The sequence below is a fragment of the Crinia signifera genome, chromosome 4 (assembly GCF_055691185.1).
Source record: "Crinia signifera chromosome 4, ASM5569118v1, whole genome shotgun sequence".
NCBI classification, from domain to species: domain Eukaryota; kingdom Metazoa; phylum Chordata; class Amphibia; order Anura; family Myobatrachidae; genus Crinia; species Crinia signifera.
In genome coordinates this window covers 293969886-293994933 of record NC_139220.1, presented here as the reverse complement: position 1 = coordinate 293994933, position 25048 = coordinate 293969886, and the positions used below count along the sequence as shown (strand labels likewise).

The window sequence follows — 25048 nt, the reverse complement described above, 5'->3', positions numbered from 1 at the left end:
TTTACCCCCCCCCCCCCTGCATATCCCGGCCATTCCAGGAGGATAGCAACCCTGAAATAGTGTTTGCGGACTTATCACATGAGAGGGGCAATATTTGAAGAGAATCTATCCAATAAACATGGATGCCCTAGCTTGTACATTAGACCAAGTTGGTATACTCACAATTGATTAGTAGTCATTCTAATTATTTTAATGTGTCTTGAATGTGTTTTGCAATAGCATTATACTTTATTTTATATAAGCGCACATTTGGATTTTGCAGCTACAATAATTTCAACTCGATGGAAGCAAGTCTTTATTCAGCCTCACCTACTATGTAACTATGTAATATCCAATATGCAACCAATCAGATTCTGTCTATTATTTCTACAATGCAATCGAGAAATGATAAATAGAATCTGATTGGTTGATTCCACGTCTTTTAATTTTTAGAAGCTTTAATAAATGTACCCTTGTTGTAATATTTCTATAAATCAGATGACAATAGTAATAATATCATCACAAACTAATCTAAAAAAATGCAATAAATACAGTATAGAATATATAAAGATTGGAATGATTAATAATGGATCTCTAATTAATTATGTATGAGTCAGTTTAACTGGAAGAACACAAAATGAAAATAGTCATTATAAGGGATCTGAATGCAGAATATATGGGCTCACTCTATTGTGATGATATAGCAGAAGAAAAACCTTTGAGACTCTTGTGTGTAACACAAGGGATGGGGTGAGGTGAATCTCATGGAACGCCGTAGGCTTCAGCCAGACTCCCATGGGTGAGTGAGTCCCTCCTCATACATGAAAGTGCAGCTGTCCGACTTAATGCAAAACACAGACAGGATTTGAACTCATCATATAACAGATTGGTGAGCCGTGGAAATCCATCGGCTTTAGTCAGCCTCTCGTAGGTGCAATACTCAACGGTATGTCCTCCCATCCCCTAGACCCCTTCTAGATTGTAAGGTCACGAGCAAGAATCTCTCCCATCAGCATTCTCTTTGCAATGTGAACAGTGTAATGATAGATATTTACATGTATTACTCTTATTTACTGTGTGGTTTCATTTAAATAATAATAATAATAATAATAATAATAATAACAATCCTTTTTTTAGATGTTTTAAGTTTTTGGTTCAGCCAGCTGCTAATGATGGGAAAATGGATTATGTGATTACTATGACAACCAAAGTCACATCGCATGTAAGATGGGGGGGGGGGTTTGAGCTGTGGAACCCTCAAAGCTAAACCCCACCCTCCTACTTCCTTTTCCATCACGTGACCACCAAGGAGCTTGAAGATTGGCTAGCTCGGCACACCAGATCACACTCTAGTTCTCCCAGGATGATACACTTTTTTTCTTTACAGTGTCAGTCATGAAAATCCTCACCAAAGATCAATTTTGCAACATCGATTTATAGGTGAATCTCCTGTTACAATTACTTACATTTTATTTTAAAGAGGCAAACAGCTTGCAGCTAGAAAGTTGGGGATTTTGTTTTATATTTACAGTAGCAATTTAGAGTAACCTTTTAAAAAATAAAGCTACGGTATCCTACTATCTGCTTATAGATCAAGAGGCACTGTTGATCTTATAAGGCTATTGCAGATACCTGAATAGTAAGTTGAACATTATTATTTCCAAGGGAGTGTCAGTCTAGGACAGAATGTCTACTGGCCATCTGGAAAGGTGAACCTAGGGCAGAATGTCTACTGGCCATCAGGGAAGGTGAACCTTGGGCAGAATGTCTACTGGACATCAGGGAGGGTGAACCTTGGGCAGAATGTCTACTGGCCATCAGGGAAGGTGAACCTAGGGCAGAATGTCTACTGGACATCAGGGATAGTGAGGCTAGGGCAGAATGTCTATTGGCCATCAGGGAAGGTGAACCTAGGGCACAATGTCTACTGGCCATCAGGGAAGGTGAACATAGGGCAGAATGTCTACTGGCCATTAGGGAGTACCAGCCTAGGGCAGAATGTCTACTGGACATCAGAGAGGGTGAGGCTAGGGCGAGTTTCTACTGGCCATCAGGGAGAGTGAGGCTAGGGCAGAATGTCTCTTGACCATCAGGGAAGGAGAACCTAGGGCAGATTGTCTACTGGCCATCAGGGAATGTCATCCTAGGGCAGAATGTCTACTGGTCATTAGGGAGGGTAAGGCTAGGGCCGAATGGCAATTGGTCATCATGAAGGGTCAGCCTAGGGCAGAATGTCTAAGCTAACAGACAATGTGCACATCCAATCAGGGCTAAGGGTTATTACTCTCCTCCCTGATGGTCCAACTGGTTCCCCTCCTGTCCCTTCAAATCTGCTCTCCTGTCCCTGGAAATTGGTTTCCCTTTCTTCCCCTCTTGCCTCTCCCACTTCTGTTCCTCCTATTCCCCCATCCATGTACTATACACAAGGTCTTCTTTCATGCTTCAGCACAGGAGGGAGTGGTCCTGAGCCCCTGAGAATACAGATGCAGAGACACCTAGAGGGCAGATAGAGGAGTGTGTCTCCTAGAGTAATACTCTGCATTAATCTTACATAAAGGGAAGACGTTAGACCTGATCATTAATATATATAATGACATCACAAGATAAAATCTATACTGTATACAGATATTTGTGAACAGGAATATAGACATCTACTTGGATCACATATATCCCACGTTCCAGCCTGCACCCAGCATAATGCTGCGACAGTCAGTAAAAGCGCTGCCTATTAATTCTGTACGCTGCATTTATAATGCCAGGCACTACAGGAAGTAGCGGGGATTTAAGAGTGAGAAATGGTGTCTTTGCTTTTGCTACTTTCAACAGTAACCTGTGACCCTTCCAATGGGCTCATATATAAAATCGCTTATTATTGCTGGTTTCTAAATGCTCTGATGTTCTAATCATATTGTTTGAGTTTCTAACTTCCAATTAACTCAGACCCTGCTCTAGTGGGTTCATTTCCAGCTGGGCAGCACATAAAAAAATAATCTACTTTTATCATATTAATATTTGATGTCTCTTCAAGTCTGCGCCTGCCGCCGAAAAAAAAAATCAAAAAAGGTTTTGTGAAGCACAACTCCGGCTTTTTATTTCAGAAAGTATCTACTGGTGGACATTCATTTACGTCACTGTGAGAAGAGAGAAGAGTTTGACAGGAACTATTGAGTACAGAAGCCAGAAATGTTATCCTGACTCTGGAAGAGCAGAATGTGTAGAGCCCGATAGGCTGGTGAATTTCATTTATTTTATCCTTACGTTCTCTATGCTAGAATTAATGACTTGTCCGCTTTACAAAAAAGCCTTTTTTTTTTGTTTATCATTTTGTCCCCTTCCCCCATCTTCGTACCAAATGGGATGAGGGCTTCACCTCAGTAGAGGGCGCTGTTCTGCTTTATTGAATAAAACGGATACCCTTTGGGATTTTGACCCAGACTGGGCCTACGAAGGTCACAGCTTAGTGTAAAGGGATATGTTCGCTAGGTCAAAACTAAGAAGGTCGATACACATTTGGTCAACCACTAAAGGTCAACATTGTTTTTTTTAAGTTTTTTTTTACAAAACAGGCGGTATTTCACTAGGGCGTGGAGAGAGAAAATAATAGCAGCGAGCCATGCAAGGGGACGAGGTACACTGATCCAGTGTCTACTGTATGTTGACTTATGTCAAAATTCGGGACAACAAAAATGTCTAGTGGTAATGTTCCAGGAGAACCGCAATAGTAAGGTAATAAAAGAAGGAAATAGGGACATTCCACAGAAGCACGGTGGCCATCACATTGACATTACTTTGTACATTTTAGATACAAGTATATTAGGGAGAAAGTGTCTGAGCAGTCAAATATTTAAATTGTATTCTTGGAGCTGAAGCTGGCGGCTTACCGGGAACAAATAAGGCATTTAGACAACACATAAGATTTTGTAAAAGACAATAGCAATTTTTAAACAAATATTTTCTTCAGTCATTATTTAAAAATCACCAATACCCCTTCTTGCTTTGTCGGATATACAAAAATAGTTACAGATATCAAAAACATATACCAACCTCTACAAAGGATAAGGGACTTTGCTCACATCTATGGTAAATCAATACAGCTTTACCATGGAACACGGATTTTACCCGGCATTTATATGCTGGGGACTGTAGCGCCGGACCCCCGTTCTCACTGCTAGGCAAATTCCCGGGTGAAGCCGTTTCTACATGGTAATTTGCCTTTTAACACAGGTTTTTTTGCAGTGTGAAGGGGTCAACCCATGTCGGCATACCCGGGTCTCCAACCCGGCTAAAAAGCAGGGTGGGAGACCTGAGAATTTTGACACTAGTTGAACTGTTCACATTGAAAAAACCTGTTTAAAGGCAAATTACCAGGTAAACATGATTGACTCGGGAATTGGTTTAGCAGTGAGAACGGGGTATAAGAAAGGTATTAGAAGTACAAAAGTGACAGCTATCCGTACCTAGCTTCTGCATGCACGCGTGTAACCGGGCCTCCAAGATCATCACTCTCTGCTGCAACTCCTCATAGTCGTAAGCCCCCATCTCCTCCTGTATCAGATGCAGGCGTTGGAGAGGTTCCTCACTTCCTCCTTTAACCGGGACAATCATCTTGGTGTCTGAACTTGTATTGGTCAAGAACTGGAATTAGGGGTAACAGCTGCTTCATTTTATCCTTTAGTTCCTGGGAAGAAAACAGAAGCAGCTCATTAGTCCATTGTGGACCACCAATGCCTAAATGTGTATTACTTTTAAAAATAAATGGCCCCCATACATCTGCAATATTAGGGCCTGATTAAAGGTTCAAGGTGCCCTAGGCTAATACATATGTAGCCCCCCTTGTAATGCTACTAAACACATGTGTTGGAGTGCTCACGGACTCGCCAGTCATACTGCCCATGTGCAGGTAACAAAGGTTATACAACTGGCATATAGGATCTAATGCCAGTGGCGTGTGAAGGAGACTTTGGTGCTGTAGCACAATGTACATAAAGTAATGCTCCCATCAGTAAGTTACACTGGCACAGCCATCTGGCAGTCACCTTAAAACTCCCCCCCCCCCCCCCACCACACACACAGTATTTCAGGACGGTGAAAGCTAATAAGCATGAAATAAATTTGACCTGCAAGGTGTCTCCCCCCCCCCCCATCCCCTTGGTTTCAGCCTATTGGTTAATCAGGCCACTGGCCCATGTGCAAAAATATAATCCCCCCACACTTCAACCCGAGTTTGCAATATGCCACATAGCAATGGGTGGCAGCAGTGGGCCCCTTAGTCCTCAGTGTCCAATGTGCAATGCAGCTGCTGCACCAATGGTAGTTTCATCTGATCAGGGATAATAAACATTAAAATCCCGATCATCCCATCCCAACCATTTTCAGGGAATTGGAAATTTTTTACATGGTTCATTTTTCCGAGATTTGTTGATTATCGATAGCCACCATTTGGGAAACGTGCATATGGGGGCCATTGTGAATCACCGCAAGGACACTGTAGCTCTGCACATGGGTTACTACTGCATTATACTCTATAAATGCTCCAGGAATTTATTGGATTGTGAAACACTTGACATTGAAGTGTGATCATTGCAGATGGTTTTTCCTAGACATCAAAAGCTTTTTGTCGGTAAGCTGATTGAAGGACACGCAAAGAACCATTATACACCTGAATAACTAATAACCAAAGCTTGCAGAGATATACAATGTCAAGGTCATGTACAAAGTCAAGTTGAACATACACTGTTATATTGCAGTCCAAAATCCAAATAGAGGAACCACGCACATTGCCACTCCAAAGATTGTGGACAGGTCTCGATATTAGTTGGCGTTGCACCCCTGTTTGGATTTTGGAACCTTCTGGAGCCTCCACTGCATCCAACATAAGGCAATTGACCAAACATTGTAGTGTGATTAATAATGATGCTAATGATATATTCCTAATTGATCATGGTAGAACATAGTGCCGGAAGATGGCCATGGTGGGCCCATTTGTGTTGTCATCTCCTAGCTTGGCAAAGGAGTAGACTGTGACTTTACCTAAAATAAAATGAGTGTGAGCTATATAATGTAGGCCAGTGGTTTCCAAACTTGGTCCTCAATGCACCCTAGCAGATGGTTAATTGACTGAGGTACTGATGAAGTCACCTGTGCCAAGTTTGGTTATACTTAAAACCTGGACTGTAATGGTGCTTTAAGGACTGTGTTGGGGAACCTCTGCTGTGGGCTGTTCTAACATTTACGTTATGACAGAACGGCTAGGTACAGTATAACCACAGTCTTCCAGAAGTGGCTTATTGCAGGCAGCCATGTTTCTGTGGACCTCCACTACCATTGGTTTTAGACATTGGTCCAGATTAAGGGGGGGACACATGGGATACTGTACCACGGGTCCCTCGACCAGAGCACAGTGACATCACTAGCTCTACTAGTATAACTCCCAACTTTTGTGAAAAGTGACAGCTGCATGCGCTGAAGGTGCGTTCCCCAAATTATGGGGCGTGGCACAGCATTTCTGCCGCTGTGGGGGCCTGACTATCATCTCTGTAAGCTGCTGACCAGCCCTCAGCCTCTCTGCTGAGGCAATAGACGCTGTGCTCATCTATTCACTGGATTACAGGGGAGACTCCCAACTGCCCCCTTATCCATGCCGGGATGCAGGAACTTCCCCAAAATGTGTAGTTGGGACATTTTTTGTGAGTAGTACCAAATCTGCTCCTATGCATGTGACAAGTTAGATGAAGCAGTAGATTTATTTTTTTCTTTGTGAATTTTAAGATTGTTCTACTACAAGAAGATAGATAGATATAAAAATATAGTTGTTTCTTAATTAGGTGGAGCTATAAACAGACATTATTAACTAAAATCCAGTGTTTTAAATGTAATATATACAATCCATACCTCCCAACATGACCCATTCTAAAAAACACAAAATCCTCTCTATCTGGATTCCTCTCTTAATTTATAACTGGAATCACCTGTGTTGAAATTCATTCAATTAGTTGCCACTAATCATATATTAAGAGGGAACTCCAGATAGACAGCATTTTGCCTCTCCTGGGATGTTGGGAGATACTGTAAGCACTATATGATATACCGCCCGCCCCGGCCCTTTAAATGGGCCCCCCTGCCTTAATCCGGCCTTGCCCCGGACACTAAAGAAATTGTGATATTTTTAGCAGTATATCCACAGCAGGACCCTTTTTAAATATATTATTATTTTTAAGATTCAGACAGAGCAAATCATTTATACTTTTTTTGTTTTGGTTTTGCTAATATAGATAGCACTAAAACACAGAGATTGCCCATCGGGAAAGGATGAGCAAAGCGTTGATGTTAGTGCATGTACAACAGGGGTGGATGAATCTTGGTGCCAGGTCTCCATGGCGACTGGAGAATGTGTGTTAGTGACCAGGGAATTACATTTGTTCTGTGTGCTCCACCTGCCTTTATCTCCAGTGCACTGGCCAGGGGTATGGGTCATCGGGTCGACATGAGTTTTTTCTTCATTTTAAAATTGGCAAGACACACCATCAGTCCCCCATGGGAAGTAACACACACACCCACACGGTCTCCCATAGGAAAAAAAAATCATTGGCCACCACATAAACATAAAACAAAACAATCATTCACACACTCCCCCAAAGAACACAAAAATAAAACTCATTGAGGAACATAGTAAAGTGCAGTACAGAGTCTGTATCAGCCAGGTTATCTGCTTGCAGAACACAGAAGAGACCCTATGCTAATGCCAAGTGTCTCCAATGTTAGTGCCCCAGGGTGTAGAGTAAAAAATTCCTCTTTGGCTCCGGCGGCACACTTGAGAACTGCTCACAGCAAGCTAGTGTGCTACGGTACAGTGGGTGAAAAACACTGGCTTAGTACATCTGCCCATAGGGCCACACAGTTAGTGATTTTATGGTACTTGATTCCTAGCACGGCGCCACCGATTTACATTGAATGGCATCGGGTGTGTGAAATCGGTCGCATCGCATGCGACCAGATCGCATTAGATGCAATGCGATTATACCAGATTTTTAATTGTACAGCCACCCTGATGGCTGATTACAATGTTAAATGCCCCCCCCCAGACCCAATTTTTCATTGTATACCCACCATGATGATTAATTAGTGTGTCAAATGCCCCCCATTGTTAACGCCACGCCACGATCAACGCCAACCCAAAGCGTGGCGAGCACAGCGAGCCCGCGAGGGGCGGCGGTACGCATCCTCCGACCTGTTCATACCCCCACTATCCACGTCAGCGTGGAGTTGATTTCATATAGTGTGGTGAGCGCAGCAAGCCACCGAGCCCGAAGCGTGGCGAGCGCAGCGAGCCCCACTAGGGGACGCGCATTACTTCACATGTATTCCGCGTCCCCTCGCGAGGCTCGCTGCGCTCACCACGCTACGGGCTCGGTCAGTCGCTGCGCTCGCCACACTATATAGAATCAACTCCATGCTGACGTGGATAGTGGGGGTATGAAAAGGTTGGAGGACGCGTACCGATGCCCCTCGCGGGCTTGCTGCGCTTCGGGTTGGCGTTAACCGTGGCGTGGTGTTAACAATGGGGGGGGGCGGGATTTGACATACTAATTAACCATCATGGTGGGTATACAATTAAAAATCGGGTGTGGGGGGGCATTTAACATTGTAATCAGCCATCAGGGTGGCTGTACAATGTAAAATCGGGTATAATCCCGTTGCATCACATGCCATTGTAATGGCATGAGATGCGTTGCGGTTTTAAAATTGTATGGGAACGTCTTTAAAACCCTAAAATCGGGTCGGTCGGGTCTGATCGGGTCCCATCGCATACCTTAAGTTATGGTATGCGATGGGACCCGACGGGCGCTGTGCTAGGAAACAAGTACCGATTTTATTTGTGAATTATCATAACATCAAACATTCCTTATCATAATAACACTGAGAATAAATTATAGATTGGAAACCCAGTTACTGATGGTGGAAGAGATATAGGGGTGTATTCAATGTGGCGGTGAGGGGTGTTTGTACGGCGAGGATGGCTTATTTTCAGCAAGTAAAACTGTCCTTGCCATCCAACCCCCTTGCCCTATTTAATGTTTTGCCGGCATACTTGCCATTAGAAGACACCGAGGATTGCAGAGAGTTTGCTGCATTTTGTGGCGAGCCCCGCCATTTTGATTGGCAAACTCCCCGTTTCCACCTCGATTAAAAGAACCAGTGAGGTAGAAATGATGAGTGAAGAGAGGGCGTTGAATACTCTGCTGGCGTGCGATCGGCACTGCTCGTTATAAAGCTCGCCATCAGGGGCTCGCCGAGGCATGAAAAACACCCCATTGTATATACAGTAAGTGTGCATAATACAACATATATGAAGTGAAACCAAATCAGTGACAGAAGCACCTACTGTATATGGCATAGTGCAGTGGTTCTAAAACTCGGTCCTCAGTACCCCACACAGTTCACGTTTTCCAGGTCACCCTACAGGTGCACTCAGTACTGACACATTTTAAAAGATCCATAGGTGGAGCTAAGTATTTCACTTGATTCTATGAGGAGACCTGCAAATCATTAACTATGTGGGGTCCTGAGGACTGACTTTGAGAACCTGTATTAGATTAGAATGTTCCATCGGTAAGTTTAAGGGCTTACTTCTATTACATCACAGCGTAAGCTCCTTAGGACATACAATCTTATTATGCCAATACTCCTGTGTTATATAGTTGCACAGTTCATTGTCTCTGCCTCTCCTGTTACCTTGTATATGTCCTTTGCATATTACAATGTGATTTCAGCCCAGACAGCAATAAGCGATCTCTACATCTGGAATGCATCTGTGATCTCTGTGAGTGCCAGCTTTGTGGCAGACATTCATTTAACCCAGTGCTTGCTTCGCTGCCTGTATAGTGTTGGCATAGCACATAGGGTACTAAGGTTTTAATATGCCTCACTAATTTGCTGAGCTGGTAGCTTGGATTGTAAATGAGAGTTAATGCGTGCCTTGAGGTTCTCATTCCATTCCCATTTGTTACTGTACCCAAAATGTGTGACTGTTCTCACGCAGAACACAGAGAGACACGCCAATAAAGTGATTGTATATGGCACAATTAGTACAACGTCTTGCAATATGCAGTGCTCCGGGTACTAAAAGTGAAATCCCAATTTCAGTCATTACAGAGTCAACGGCTTGTGACCTAAGAGTTATGAAGGCAGACTTCATCTCTAACAGGAATCCTTTCTTCTGTGCACTTGCCATTGCATTCAAACCATTCTAAAGTATTATCATTGAAATGATTTGGGCAATGGTTATACACTTGCCACTGATGGAATCTGCACAGTAGCTAGGCATCCCCTGTGGAAGATCATCGGTTTTAGACAGGGGGGCAATGGCCATAGATCTCCCATGCAAAGATTCCTGGTAGGCTGACCCACCTGTGAGGCCACTCACTTATTTCTATGATTTGGCCCTGCCCAGAGTATCTGGCCCCACCCCCTCCTGTCACCCCCACACACAACATTTGCCAGTTCACAGAGCAGTGTACCCTATGCTGTAAATACCCATCTAAGGTGAGCACCCATCTACATCTATTGTGACATCTGTTAAAGGGACAAGAGTGGGTGCTATATGTGGGTGCAAACAGTGCTCTCCGCCCACCTGCTGCCTCCACCGCCTTCCCCCACACTCTTTCATCTGATAGTGAGCACAGAGCACTTCTGGGTAATGCTGCAGCGCTGTACTCCCTGTCAGATGCTAGAGGTTAAATAGGTCTCTTCTGAGGCAGAGGGGTGAAGGGGGAAGACAACAACTGTGGCATGCAAGTTGCAAGCATTGACCCCTTGGCAATGAGCATTAACCCCTGGCAATGAGCATTAACCCTTTGGAAGGAGCACTGGCCCCTTGGCAACAAACATTATCCCCTGGCAGTGAGCATTAACCCTTGGCAACAAGAAATGACCCCTTGGCAATAAGCACTGACCCCTTGGCAATAAACATTAATCCCTGGCAATGAGCATTAACCCTTGGCAATGAACATTGACCCCTTGGCAATGAGCATTAACATCTGGCAACTAGCATTAACCACTGGCAATGAGCATTAACCCTTGGAAACTAGCATTGACCCCTTGGCAAAGATCATTAACCCCTGGCAACAAGCCTTAACCACTGGCAATGAGCATTAACCCCTTGGAAATGAGCACTGACCCCTTGGCAACAAGCATTGACCTCTGGCATTGCAACCCTGGCAAAGAGCAGGTAATTTACACTCTATAAGAAGCCGTACTGTGGGACATCTTGTGAAACATATTGTGTCAGAGGCATTGATATGTGTGGCATAAGGTATACCTCCAAACTGTCTTGATTTTTGCGGGACCTTCCCATTTTTGGGGGACTATCCCACCCGGGGCTGGTAGTGTCCTGCACTGCAACTTCTGGCACCAGGGCACGAGGCCCTCTGGTGCCGGATCACAAGACACTGCCCCTTCCGGCTACTTCTGAGGCAGGTCAGAAGTAGCGCTGCACAGCCTGGGGTGAATCAAAGTAATGCCTACCAACTTTCTAAAATACCTCTCACCTCACATCGCCTTGTCTTGTCTCTGTCTACCATCTCCCTCTAACACCAATCCCCCTCTCTCTCTCCCCCTCCCTCTCTCTCACCCACCTTCCCCTCTCTTTCACCGCATCTACAGTATGTCTCACTCCCCCTCTGCCTCACTCCCCCTCCCCCTCTCTGTCTCATCCCCACTCTGTCTCACTCCCCCCTCCCCCTCTTTGTCACACTCCCCCTCCTCCTCCCTGTCTCACCACCCTCTGTCTCACTCCCCCTCCCCCTCTTTGTCTCACTCCCCCTCCTACTCCATGTGTCACTCCCCCTCCCTATCTCATCTATCTTCCCTCTCTGCCCCCTTTTTTTCACTCTATCCCCATTTATTTATTTTTTGTCTCTTCTGTGCTCTCTTTTGCTCTGTCACCCTTCTTTCTCTTTCCCTTGCTCTCCCCATGCCCCCTCCCTTTCTCCCCTGGTTTCGCTTCCTCTTACCACCCTTCTTTTATTCTCCCCTTCGCTCCTGATCTCTCTTCCCCCTGATCTCTGTTCCACCCGCTCCCTCTTTCTCTCTCCCCTGCTCTCTTTTCCCCATGCATCCACTCATTCTCCCAACACTCTCCACCTACATCTCACCACTCTTTTTCTTTATCTGCTCTTTGTTTCCGTCTTTCTACCCTCCCTCTCTCCTCCCCACCTCTCTCCCGACGGTTCTCCTATATCTTACCTCCCTCTCTCTGAAAGTTTCTCTCTCCCTGCCACCACTTTCACTCCCTATCTCTCCCTGACACCTTCCCTCTCTCATTCTCTCTATCAATAGATTATGTGTACCTCTGGATTAAAATAACGGACTGGAATGTTCCATTTAGTACAGAGAGCCCTAAGCTGTAGGGCATGTGTACACTTGGTATAGAATCATGGACTCGAATGTTCCATTTAGTACAGAGAGCCCTAAGCTGTAGGGCATGTGTACACTTGGTATAGAATCATGGACTCGAATGTTCCATTTAGTACAGAGAGCCCTAAGCTGTAGGGCATGTGTACACTTGGAATAGAATCATGGACTCGAATGTTCCATTTAGAACAGAGAGCACTAAGCTGCAGAGCATGTGTACACTTGGAATATAAATGGTAAGAACAGATTCTACAGATCAATATTAGTAATAAAGCCACTGTATGTATCTTGAAGCACAACAGGCAGAACAATGACATAAAAACAATTATATGTTTGTTACTTATGACTGGAGGAGTGTTTGTCAAGTCAAAATAAAAAACAAAATGAAACTACTTGAAAGGAATAAGAGACCTACAGATTGCGGATGGCTCTCCGGGCTGGTGCCGAGACCGGATTTACAATGCTCTACTGAACTTCTGTCACCCATCGTGGGATTCTGTGTCTATTTATTACAAATGATTTTATTTCAGCAGTGTCACAGCCCATGTACTGTAGACTCTGCCAGCGTTCTCTGGAGTACTGTGTGACTATCAAAGCCTCCCTGCCGGGGAACATATTTCATGATCATTGACAGCTCACTATAGGCTAAACAGCAAAAGTACTGCCAGCTATAGCATCCACTCAAACCACGTAGATATTGGGACAGCAGGTAGGGACTAGCTGTAGGGGAAGTTCATCAATCAATCATCCATAACATGCTGTACATTCAGTGTCCAGCAATGTAACAAATACAGTCTGCCTCTTATGGTGCCCTTACTGCATGATGCCCCAATCTCCTGACCCACTAGAACCGCCAAACTGCCAGCTGGATCAGCCAATCGGCACCCATCGATGATCGTCACTCTGTCAGGGGAATTGGAAAAGTTGAGCATTTTAAAAATACAGATTCCATAAACCCGCCAAAATCAGCGGATCGGGATTTTTAAATGTTTAATATCTCCAAACCACGGATGCGGCCACGAAGAGATCGGGGGGATTGCCGAAATACAGTGCTAGTGGATGGGAGGGCTTTTAAGTTTAAACCCCCTCTTCCCTTTAAGCCACATATTGGGTTCCTTTGTGAAGGGGAACAGAAGCGGCTTATTAATAAAGCACTTGGTAATCATGTGAAAAATGTATGCACCCTACAAAAAACTGTTAAGGTGCCCACACAATAGAGCGATTTACATGCGATTTGGTCACTTTTCATGCGATTGCGGCAAAAAATCACATGAAAAGCTTCCAGATCACATGTGACTGACAGCAGGTCCGATGCAATGTGCGGTCCCGTGTGGATTGCATCAGAGCCTGCGAGTCTCTCCGGCTGCATGAGGGATATGTCATATAGCAGCTTAGCTGGGATCGCATACAATATATCTTAGCAAAAGGATTGCATACGGTTTATCGCATGTAATCATGCTGCCCAGGAAGGTCCTGGGCGGCTCAAGGGGGGAATGCGTGCCGCTTCTCTGAGGAGAGAAGTCGCAAAAATGTATGGCCAGCTTTAAGTAGCCCCAGGCGGGGGGCGCCCTGGCACTCACTCGCTCCCTGGGGGACCGGGGGGGGGGGTGTTTGATGCGATGGGGTGTTTGAGATGGGGGTGCCGGGCTGCTGCCGGGTCACTCCACATGGGGGGGGGGGTTGATGCGCGCAGGCCATGCTGTTGCCGGGACAGGAAGCGGGAGTGTGCCGCTGTGTGCACTGTAGGATCAGGCACGCAGTGTGAGGTGTGTGGGTGCTCCACGAGGGGGGGGGGGGCGGGGTATGGCCGATTCGACGGCATCCGCGAAGTCGCTCCATGGGGGGGGGGGAGTTACACCGCTCACCTCCATCCCATCCAGCGGGGTCCCTGCTCCAACTTCCGCCCTCCAGTGGCCGGCGCCCTAGGCAAATGCCTAAAGCTGCCTAGTGGTGGTGCGGCCCTTGCTTTAGCCTATGTTGAAACAGCGACATGTTCCAAATTTCCTAAAGTCTCCTCTATTAGGCCCTTATTCGGGTTGAGTCGGACGGCTCCGTGTGCGTTCAGACGGCCGATGTTTGGTAATTGCGCATGTGCGGAGGCGTATCTGCGCATGTGCGAACGTGTCGCACGTCCGAACACGGAGTGAGTTCCGTGCAGAAAATGATCGGTCAGAACCGTCCAAGCAGGGGGTGGAGAGGGGCGTGAAGGGCTGTTTGGGCTCATTACCATATGCTTACACCTTGCGTTTTTATGGGCGTTCCCATGAAAACGCTGGGCGTACGTATGGTAATGCGGCCGTGACATACGTGTGGGGTGCGGACAGCTGACATAGCCGGATGTCAGCTGGCCGCCCATAACCCTGCTTTCATACGGAAACATGTCCGAGTGGTCTGGAGCACTCGGTGCTGCCTGACCACTCGGTCCATCATTCGATGGTCGGCGACCATCGGAGGATGGGGGAGGTCCCCACAGATGGAGGAGGTGTTCACACGAAACATCCAGTATATATAAATATATATATAACAAATGTTTTGGTACTTATGTAATATCTGGGCTCCCGTTTTTCTTATGAGACCGTGTCCCCTCGCGGGGCTCGCTGCGCTCGCCGCGCTTCGGGCACGGTGGCTCGCTGCGCTCGCCACACTATATAAAATCAACTCCATGCGTAGTTGGATAGTAGGGGTATGAAAAAATGGTTTGCATTTAACATGGGAGCCCAGATAATACATAAGTACCAATGTTTTTTAATATAATGGCGTATATTTTATATTACCATACTATTACAGTAACTCAAAGTAAGGTTGCATTCTCAGCTTCCAGTTTGAAAACATAAATTATAAAATTTTGACTATATTTTATAATATTTCATTTCTAGAAGTACAATGTTTTAACTGTGCTTGAGTATAAAGTCTGGGGGTCAGATTCAGATTTGTTAGCAAAGCAAAAAGCACACCAATGGGCAAAACCATTTGCACTTCAGGTGGGGCAGACGTAACGTACAGAGTTAGATTTGGGTGGGGTTTGTTCACATTGAAATCTAAATTGCAGTGTAAAAAGAAAACTGTCTAACATTTGTGGACTGCATGCAAAAGCAACCATTACTTACCCTACAGAGAAACAATATAAATGTATTTGCACCCCTTGCATGGCAACATGGTTTGTTCTATACACCACATGACTTCCTTTTGGCTTTACTGAATCTGGCTATTAATGTGGAAAGGGTAGAATGCAAAGAAAAGTCCATAGGTTTCAATAGAGTATCGCCAGCAAATGCATCACATTCCAATGCTTAGTAAATAAGGGAAAAGTCTGAAAACGGTCGTTTGGCGGGTTTGGCCACAATTTCCCTTTAGTACATCCCACCCGCTGCTCTTTGATTCTGTTCTCTACGTCACAAAGAAAAAAAAGACAGATAACCCCATTCAGAATGATGTTTGTCAAAACAGGTGAGGGATGCCTCGCTTCTCTCATTGGGCCAGATGTACTAAGCCATAAAAAGTGATAAAATGGAGAGTGATAAACCACCAACCAATCAGCTCCTGCAGCACATGTCATTTTTGAAACACAGCCTGTGACACGACAGGCAGGAGCTGATTGGTTGGAGGTTTATCACTTAGTACATCTTGCCTATTACAGATGAAGCGCCTGTCATTCAGGCAGGGGCTGGCAGTATATTCGCCAGCCGCTGGAAGGGGACACATGAACATGAGATGCACATGCGTCCCCTTACGACAGAGCTCCCCCCTGGGTCCCCGCTGCCGGTCCCCAATGCGTTCCCCCACCTCCCCTAACGCTGCCCATCTCCCTGGTAGGGTTCCTGTCCCCCACCGACAGATGTAGCGCCCGCTCGCCAGACCACCCCGTCTTGCGAGCCCCAGCACTGAATGAGCAGCGCTACATCAGTATATAAATACTGTTCCTGCACAGCCTCCATTAGATGTAATGGTGCTGCAGGATCGTTATGGGAAAAACCAAACCGGCAGAGAAATAGCTGATTTCTGCGTACTTTTCCATTTTCTAGATTTAGTGAAGAGAAAAGTATAGCTTTATCCTGCAACAATGCGCGATAAAAGCTATTCTTAAGTTTATTACAGTAAATAGAGCCCTATGTCCTTGTTTTTCAGCATCAGAGAATCAATCTCCTATTTTCTACTAGTGGATTTCCCGCTCCGTGGACTGTGAATGGGCTGCGCTCATTCTGTGACATCAGGATCCCTAGATACAGGTGCAGCGAGAATCAATTACCTCGTACAGGCCAGCCTTATGGAAAATCATGAGAGCCCATGGCCCACCAACTATTCATCACCACTGCATTAGTCAGTAGATATAGAACGCCGAGGTGTAGGGTCCAATTCACAGTCGATCGCTGTTCTGTAACTCGTAACGGGCCAAATTCGGCCCCTTCCCCTAGGTTTGCGCATGCATGTTTGTGCGCATGTGCAAACCCTGGGAGTTTTACACTTGCCGGGCCGTTCCATCCAGAGGGGGTAGGCGGGAGCGGACAGGGGGCTGGAGCAGGGAACGCAGGTGCGGCATTGCCTGCTTGGGGTCAGCGCTCGCCCTGTATTTGGCGATCAGTTTAGACAGTTTAGCCTGACTTTTATTACTGAAGGGGATATAAATCATTTAAAGGTCATTACTCATCCCCTCGCATGCTAGTGAGGGGATTCATCAGCGGGGGGCAGGTGTTCCACAGCTTCACAAACAGGTCTGAATCAGGCCTTTATCTTCCCAGTCTTTATCTTTCTCCGAGGCTTAGTGCATAGACCCCATAGTTTTCCGATTATTAGGTCAATCGCCAACTCCATCCGACAGGTTCTCAAAGTCGGTCCTCAGGACCCCCCACAGTGCATGTTTTGCAGGTCTCCTCACAGAATCACAAGTAAAATAATTAGCTCCATCTGTGGATTTTTTCAAATGCGTCAATCAGTAATGAGTGCACCTGCCGGGTGACCTGGAAAACATGTACCGTGTGAGGACCCAGTTTGGGAAACACTGCTCTAGCCAATGCTGCAGTTGTTCACTTAAAAAAAAAACTAGAATTGTTCTTTGTACTTCCCCTACAGGAACTCGCTGTGTTATTGCTCAGGACTTCTGGAGGTGAGTTTCATATTTATTCTCGGCCATCCTTAACCTTTTTTTGACACAAGAGACAATCTTAGATTTGTTTGCAGAAAATTACTTTTTATCCGGAAGGCAAACATAAGGAAAATAATAAAAAAAAAAACAGACAAAATCAATAAGCAACAGGAACCTGGAAAATGAGCGAGCAATGCACCAGCAAGGGCTGGAAACCACTTTAGCTGGTTCAATAAGAATAACTCTTTTGGTTCCCTGGTATAATTGCAGTTACAGAATGTCCTACACGGCATTATCATTGTTATAGTGCGTATGATCTCAGTTATTGTCTAGACGCACCTGGAGCTAGTACATGTCATCTGTCAATCAGTTGTCGGCAGCTGGCAGTAGCGCACGCAGGGGGGGTTCTGAGTACCCAGAAACCCCCCAGGAGTCTACGGGCCCCAGGCTGAAAGCTGAGGGTCCCCTCTTTACATAGGTACAAAAATTAAAAAAATCGGCCCATGGGAACCGGAGATATCTGACTTCAAAGCAGTGGTCCCCATCCAGCACTTCCCAGTCAGATATTTCAGGTTCTGTCTGACTTAGAGTTTTTCTGAGGATATATTCCAAAAGCTGGGACTCTCCCCTCTTTGAGGGACACTAGTAGCTTGTCTCTACTGTTCCTAGAACCAGAGATATCAGCCTTCAAGCAGCTGGTTACTGCTCCAGCTCCACACACCTGGTATGTAGTTTTATATACTCGTTGGCAGATTGCTCGGCCTCCTGAATTCCCATCCCCTAGTCCCCAATACCATTTGGTAGGTGGGATTCTCTAGTTTTTAATTCCATTTAATTTAATTCCATTAATATCCATTAATATTAATATTAATATTATTATTTTTTCCGGGAACTGGAGATATCTGCAGTCAAGCAAGCTGTCCTCCCACCAGAAAATTATGAATAATAAGCCCACTCCAGTATACACCCCTCCTTTGCATATTAAACATCCTCTACCACCCTGGAAGTTATGTATCAGGGCCCCTTCTTTCAGCCCCATGCCCCCTTCTCCCACCTTATCTCCCACCATCTGTGCAGTAAAGGGGTAATTAGTGGAAATTACTGATCCAGGCCCTACAGTACATGCTGAGCGGTTGATATAATACCCCCTACCATCCATGGGACATCAAAGCTTCCCCCACCCCTACCACTGGAGGATCGGTAGGGGCCCCAATACATTGCTATGCCCAGGGGTCTACACTGCTGTTATTTATATATATATATATATATATATATATATATATATATATATATATATATATTTTATTATTATTATTTATATACATTTGGTCTATCTATAATACTTTAACTGACCCGGCATATACTGGGTCACCTAAATGTCCGTCTCCGTGCTTTGCTCCGCCCCTCTCTGGAAACCCCCTTCTGAAAATCCTGCGTTTGCCCCTGGCTGCACAGCTTATAGATTCAGTGCCAAACCTATATGGATCCTAAACGTGTAACCACTGACTGCTCTATGGTTGATTTTGCTTATTAGAAAAGCAATAAAAAGTATGGTATAGTTAAAAATAAATAATAGATGTAGTATGCCCTGGCATTGTCATTTACTGTATAAAGGGCATTCGTTTTGAGAGTTGAACCAATACTCAGCCAATCAATTCACTAGGAATTAGTGATGTCACTGATGAAATGATGAAAATGGGATATACTCATAGATATTGGTTCAGAGGCCTACACAGTAGGTCATTTATTAAGTGCAACATGCTATGGCGGTTCTTGTATAGGTGGAGTCCCACTGAATAAGGATGGATCCGCAGAAGAGAAGCATCACTGCATCACAATTTCTGGATCCATATAACAATTATATTTATATATAAAAGGCTAACTCTCCTCACCTCTATGATGTGACATGGTGTCAGTGACCACTAGAGGCCACTCAACGGACCAAATGCCTCCTTAACAGAAAGAGAAAGAATTTTGGCAGGGATACTGATCTATTTCAAACTTGCTGGATATGGAGCGAGGGAGCTGTGCATTTAGAGATTGAAGGTAGGAGCATATATTGACGGGGCGGTGGGGTGGAGAGTTTGGGGGCTAAAAACGGTCACAGCTCAAAGTGACAGTACATTGCAGAAGCTGTCATTTTGACAGACTTTTAACTAGTATGAGATAAAGATGCAAAGTGGGTAAATTGTGCTATACTACCAGGGATGTATTCTGTTATAATAACAGGGAAGGTGTGGAGTCTTGGAGCTGAAGGAATTAATAATAGTGATGCCACAAAAGTAGTAACTTTGGCACCTTAACACTCGTCGTATAATGGCATATACATGAAACCCTAGTATAGCCTTGCTACACTTCTGAGAAGCTTCATGCCCTGTTCCAAGATGGCCATTGGAATCTCTACTGAGCATGTGTAGGAGCAATAGCTTATTTATACTGGAAACAGTGTGTGCAAGGCATACAGGCCTCTGAGTCTCAGGGGGTCCACTCCGTACACACTGCACCCATTCTTTATATACTTACCTCTCCGGAGTCACACAATGAAGGCAGTAGCATTGCTGGAATTCCCGGAACTGGCCTCCTCAACAATTTCCGGAGATCAGGGCATATGCAGGCTCAGGCCCTATAGATCTCTGTGAAAGAAGTCTCCTACCTATCTCCAAGGAGACCTGTAATTATTACCTGTGAGTATTACCTGCAATCTAGAACAGTTCCACTGTTCCTGCAACACTACCCAGTGCCTAAATACACTCACTGGCTGGTGAGCTCTATGAAACCCTGCTCCACTCCATCACCATGGTACATGCAACAGTGAGTACGGTTGTACCCTTTATCTTCCATAAACCAACACCAGAGTAATCTGCTGTGGTGTTGCTCTAGAGTACTGCAGTAACAACACCTGCAGACACATAAGTTCCAACATTAAATAGGGCAACCGATGCAAAACCAAGGAAAATCAAAATCATTAAAAAAACGTAGTCAACCGTTTTTTTACCGTCGATGACAGGGTCTTGATGGTTCACAGTTCAGGTTTTTCGTCTTAGTGCAAGAACAGCTGCAGACTTCTTATCATTTTATTTGTGGGGTCACGACCTATCAATGGTTTGCAATGGCAGGAAACATTGATTATTGATAACGAGGGCCTTGTGGGCAATCCTAGACCTTTTTCGGCCACGATCACACTCCCAATTATTTACCGTTTCTCACAATGTGTTGCCACCATTGTATGCTAAACTACTTGTAAAGTAATAATAATTTTATTTGATTGAAAGAAAAGCACTGGAAGGAGATAAATGGATTCTGGAAAATATCAGAAAATAGGTAATCCCATTACATAACTCTCGCGAGCAGGGCCCTCTTCCCTCATGTGCTTTTGACTTTAACACAGGACCGGACCGGACCGGCCATCTGGCACTTCTGGCAAATGCCAGAAGGGCGATGGCCAGGTGGGCCGAATTTGTTCTGTGCGAGCGGCCACCAGTCTCTGACTGGTCTGCAAAAACAAGGCCACCGGACTCCTGCACTGAGGACATTTCTAGTGCAGGAGGCCGCTACAGAGAGAGAGGTGTTGTGGGCCTCCCGTGGACCTTTGTGGAGAGTGTGAGTGACAGCTCACAGCTCCAGCAGTCCCTGCGTCTTCTGGCACCACCAGCACAGACTGAATGAGAGGGATCTTGGGAACCGGAGGACCGCGCAGGCGGTATCTGCAGTTAGAGTGCCTCTGCCCTCTGATTAAGCATAAGAGACAAGAGTGTTAGGTTAGTAGCCACTACACACCCCCTCACAGCCTGACTCTATCAACCCCTCCACCTACAACAGCTTTTACTCTAACCATACCCCCCCCCCCACACCCACACACACACACACACACTGCAAACCCCACCCTGCTCACAGTTACCCCTAGTGTTAAAAGGTAGGAAGGCTGTAACCTGCACTGCACCCCACACTGCTCGCAAGTACCCCCAGTGTCAGTGGGGAGGGGCGCTGTTATCTGCACGGCATCCAGGTTATCTGCACTGCATTATACAGGCGGAGCAGCCTGTGGGGATCCATTAATTATACAGGGGGAGCAGCCTGTGGTGTCCTGTTATTATTATTATACAGGGGGAGCAGCTTGTGAGTTCCAGTTATTATGATACAGGGGGAGCAGCCTGTGGGTTCCAGCCAGGGCTGGACTGGGACCAGAAATAGGCCCTGGTATTTTTGAGCACACAGGCCCACCAGCAGTAGGCGGGACCCTTGCGCGGCGAAGCCGCGCAGTAAAAAGGGGGTGTGACCTCATGGAAAAGAGGCGTGGCATCACAAAAAGGAGGTATTACACATTATGGAACAAAACGTTATGCCCATTACACATTATGGAACACACCATTATGCCCATTACACATTGCCGCACACTGTGTTGCCCATTACATATGACATACACCATAATGCCCATTACACATTATGCCATGGCTTGACAATTTTTTGTAAAATAGGAACAATAAGGACAGTGCGCGCCGAAGGCATGCACCAAAACTATACACCGTAATGCCTTTTACACGTCACACAGTCATAGTATGCCACATACCCTAATGCCCATTACAGGTTATACCACACACTGTAACGCCTCAAATAGTAATGCCAATTACCTATTATGTCCCACACCGTAATGCCAATTACATATTAAGTCCCACACCGTAATGCCAATTACTTATTACACCCCACACCGAATTGCCTATTACACATTAAAGGAAGGACCCCATAAGTACCCCTTAAACTAGGACCAAACTTTAAATGGAGACATTGAATGCTTACTCTGAGTAGCACAGCATCAGGCACTCTTGTCCTTGTCACCTCCCTCTCTTTCCAGGGCAGCAGGAGCAGAGGAGCATTAAGATTTTATCTCCTCATTCTCTTATTGACAGCATGACGGATTGGACAGTGGGAAGAAAGGGGGGGGGGGGGTGTACTGTGCAAAGGCTGCTGTCTCTGCACCAACAGGCCAGCCAGACACAGACAGTGTGTGATCACAACACTCTTCCCCTCTCCCTGTTTCTGCTCCCTCACGGAGCGCCGTGGTTTGTCCAGCAGCAGCCGTACTGCACAGGACGCGGTAGAGTAACTTTCACTGACAGCCAGGAAGAAGGTAGAGGATTCTTCCCAGCTGTCAGTTATACAACCCACAATGCAGCTGCAGCCCCGGTGCTGCATAACAGCATGGACCTGCGGGCACAGAGCACCCTGTCCAGCCCGCTACTGTATGAAGGTGACGGGCGGATGGGGTGGGCTCATTGTGCGGCTGGGCAGAGGAGGGACCGGGACCGTGTTGTAGCTGCCGCGCCGAGGGGGAAGGAGGCACCAGGCAGCATCAGGCTTGCATAAGGCAGGGGGCGACTGCAGGTCATCAGGAGTGCCTGTACACCCCTGTGCGCACGCCTATGATGGCGTCAATATGCTAATGACGCATATGCTAATGACGCCGGGGGGGGGGGGGAGGCGATGTAGCGCACAATGGAGCCCAGGAGGCTTCGGCGGCGGTACTGCAGCAGTGTTCTGTTACAATCGGCCCACAAGGTCATCGGCCCTTCTGGCATTTGCCAGAAGTGCCAGATGGCCAGATGGCCCTAGTTCCAGTTATTATTATACAGGGGGAGCAGCCTGTGGGGTTCTGTTATTATTATACAGGGGGAGCAGCCTGTTGTGTCCTGCTGTTATACAGCCTGTGGGGTCCAGATTGTGTCATATTCTGTAATGGGCATTATGGTGTGTTCCATAACGTGTAACGCCTCTTTTCCAGGAGACCACGCCTCTTTTTCACCATGCGACTTCGCCATGCATGGGTCCCGCCTACTGCCGGTGGGCCTGTGGGCTCAAAATGCCAATTTCGATTTCTGGTCCCGGTCTGGCCCTGCTTTAACCATACCTCCCAACTGTCCCAATTTTTGTTGATGTCCTGTGTTTTTTTTTTAGTGGGGCAGTATAGTGGGGCAGTTGGGAGTCCTCCATGCCACTCGCTGCTCTCCTTAGCAGAGCAGCAGGGAATACACGCTGTGCACATAGGCACAGTGTCTATTCACAGAGGTAGAGGGACAGGAGGCATGGCCAATAGCTCTCAGAACGCTGACCATGCCCCCATCAGTGACAAAACAGGGAATGCCCCTTTTCGAAAGTGAGTCCCGACAATACAAAGTTGGGAGGTATGCTTAGACCATCTTCAAAGGCATCAAATCCTGTGGATTCTGCCACCCTGATACTTATTTCAGAGTCATCTGCTGATGCAGCTATGGTTTATATACCCTGGACTTGTCCTCTATTGCATTCATCTGTTTGCTGTTCATTTTTTTTTTCTTTATTAACTCTGTAAGTGGGCGCTTCAGATCCCTCGTGGTGCCATATAAAAAAGTTCTAATAATAACAATAATAGTAATAATAATACTTGTACAAGTTAATCATTAATTATTTACTTTAGACATATTCAAGGGGAAAATGAAAATAAGATCAGAGCTCCTTGTGGCTAGCCAAATGCGCTGTACCTGGGGCAAAGACAGACATGAGATGTCACATAGCAGAGACAGCCTTGCGCTGCACATCAGCAGTGTTCCATGTTCCCTATTGACCTTTGTGGAATCCTTAGAGAATCTCGCACAACAGTTTAAACAGCACAATGAGCAGGTGGAAATAGACTTGTAGAACAACATTGAGGTGATGGGAAACCGCTGTGTCAGCTCACGCCTAGAGAGGTCAAAGCAAATGAACTAGAACCAATGTAAGTCAATTAGTGTTTCTCCTTGTCCGGCAAATACAAATTTACGGGAACTTTCGGAATAAATTAATTCTTGATTACAGACGAGTGCATCTTTATGCATATTTGAATATATTAGTGAAGGGTGTTTATATGCAGCCTATCTCTCAATCGCCCACTTCATTTAGGAAGAGGGGGGTAGTGGGAGATTCGGCAACAGGAGGCTGGGAGACACCCCTCGAATTTAGGAGTCTCCTACACTTTTTTGGTTAGTTGGAAATTATGGCTTAGGGCCAGATGTATCAAGCTTCACAAAGTGATAAAATGGAGAGTGATAAACAGCCAGCCAATCAGCTCCTACCTGCCATGTTACAGGCTGGTTTTGAAAAATGTCAGGTAAGAGCTGATTGGCTGGTTGTTTATCACTATGGAGGTTATTCTGGTTGGTGCGTAAATTTCCGAATTCTTTCGGAGTGGTCCGCACGCCACGCTGTGCGGACATCGTACGAAGAAACGCCCACCGGTCCTCCGCATTCGGACGGACTCACACTTTCAGAAGAGGGCGTGTTTACGGACGACATCCAAACCATGCGTGTGCGGTGGACATACACATATTCTGCACGGACTTACAGCGTCTGCACCGTCTTACCGCGTCAGAATGGACGGGAACATGGCCGTACGCACCGATGCGGTGTATTTCCGCAAAACATACCACTATCTTTTGATCCCCAAATGTGTGCTGTTGTTGGTAAATGTAAAAGTGATATGTATATTTATATAAGTGAAAGCAAGTTCTGTCCATTGCTTGCAGTGTAAATGTGTGTAACAAATGCAGCCGTGCTTTCAGCATAGATTTG

General features: G+C 45.8%; 1 protein-coding gene across 1 annotated transcript in view; it reads right to left on the bottom strand.

Annotated features, from left to right (window-relative positions):
* Window positions 1-25048, bottom strand: part of OLFM2 (olfactomedin 2) — a 148786-nt gene that overhangs the window by 29965 nt on the left and 93773 nt on the right. The window contains 2 exon segments of the mRNA XM_083185057.1: window positions 4437-4596; window positions 4598-4657. Coding sequence (XP_083041183.1) covers window positions 4437-4596; window positions 4598-4657 — 220 coding nt within the window.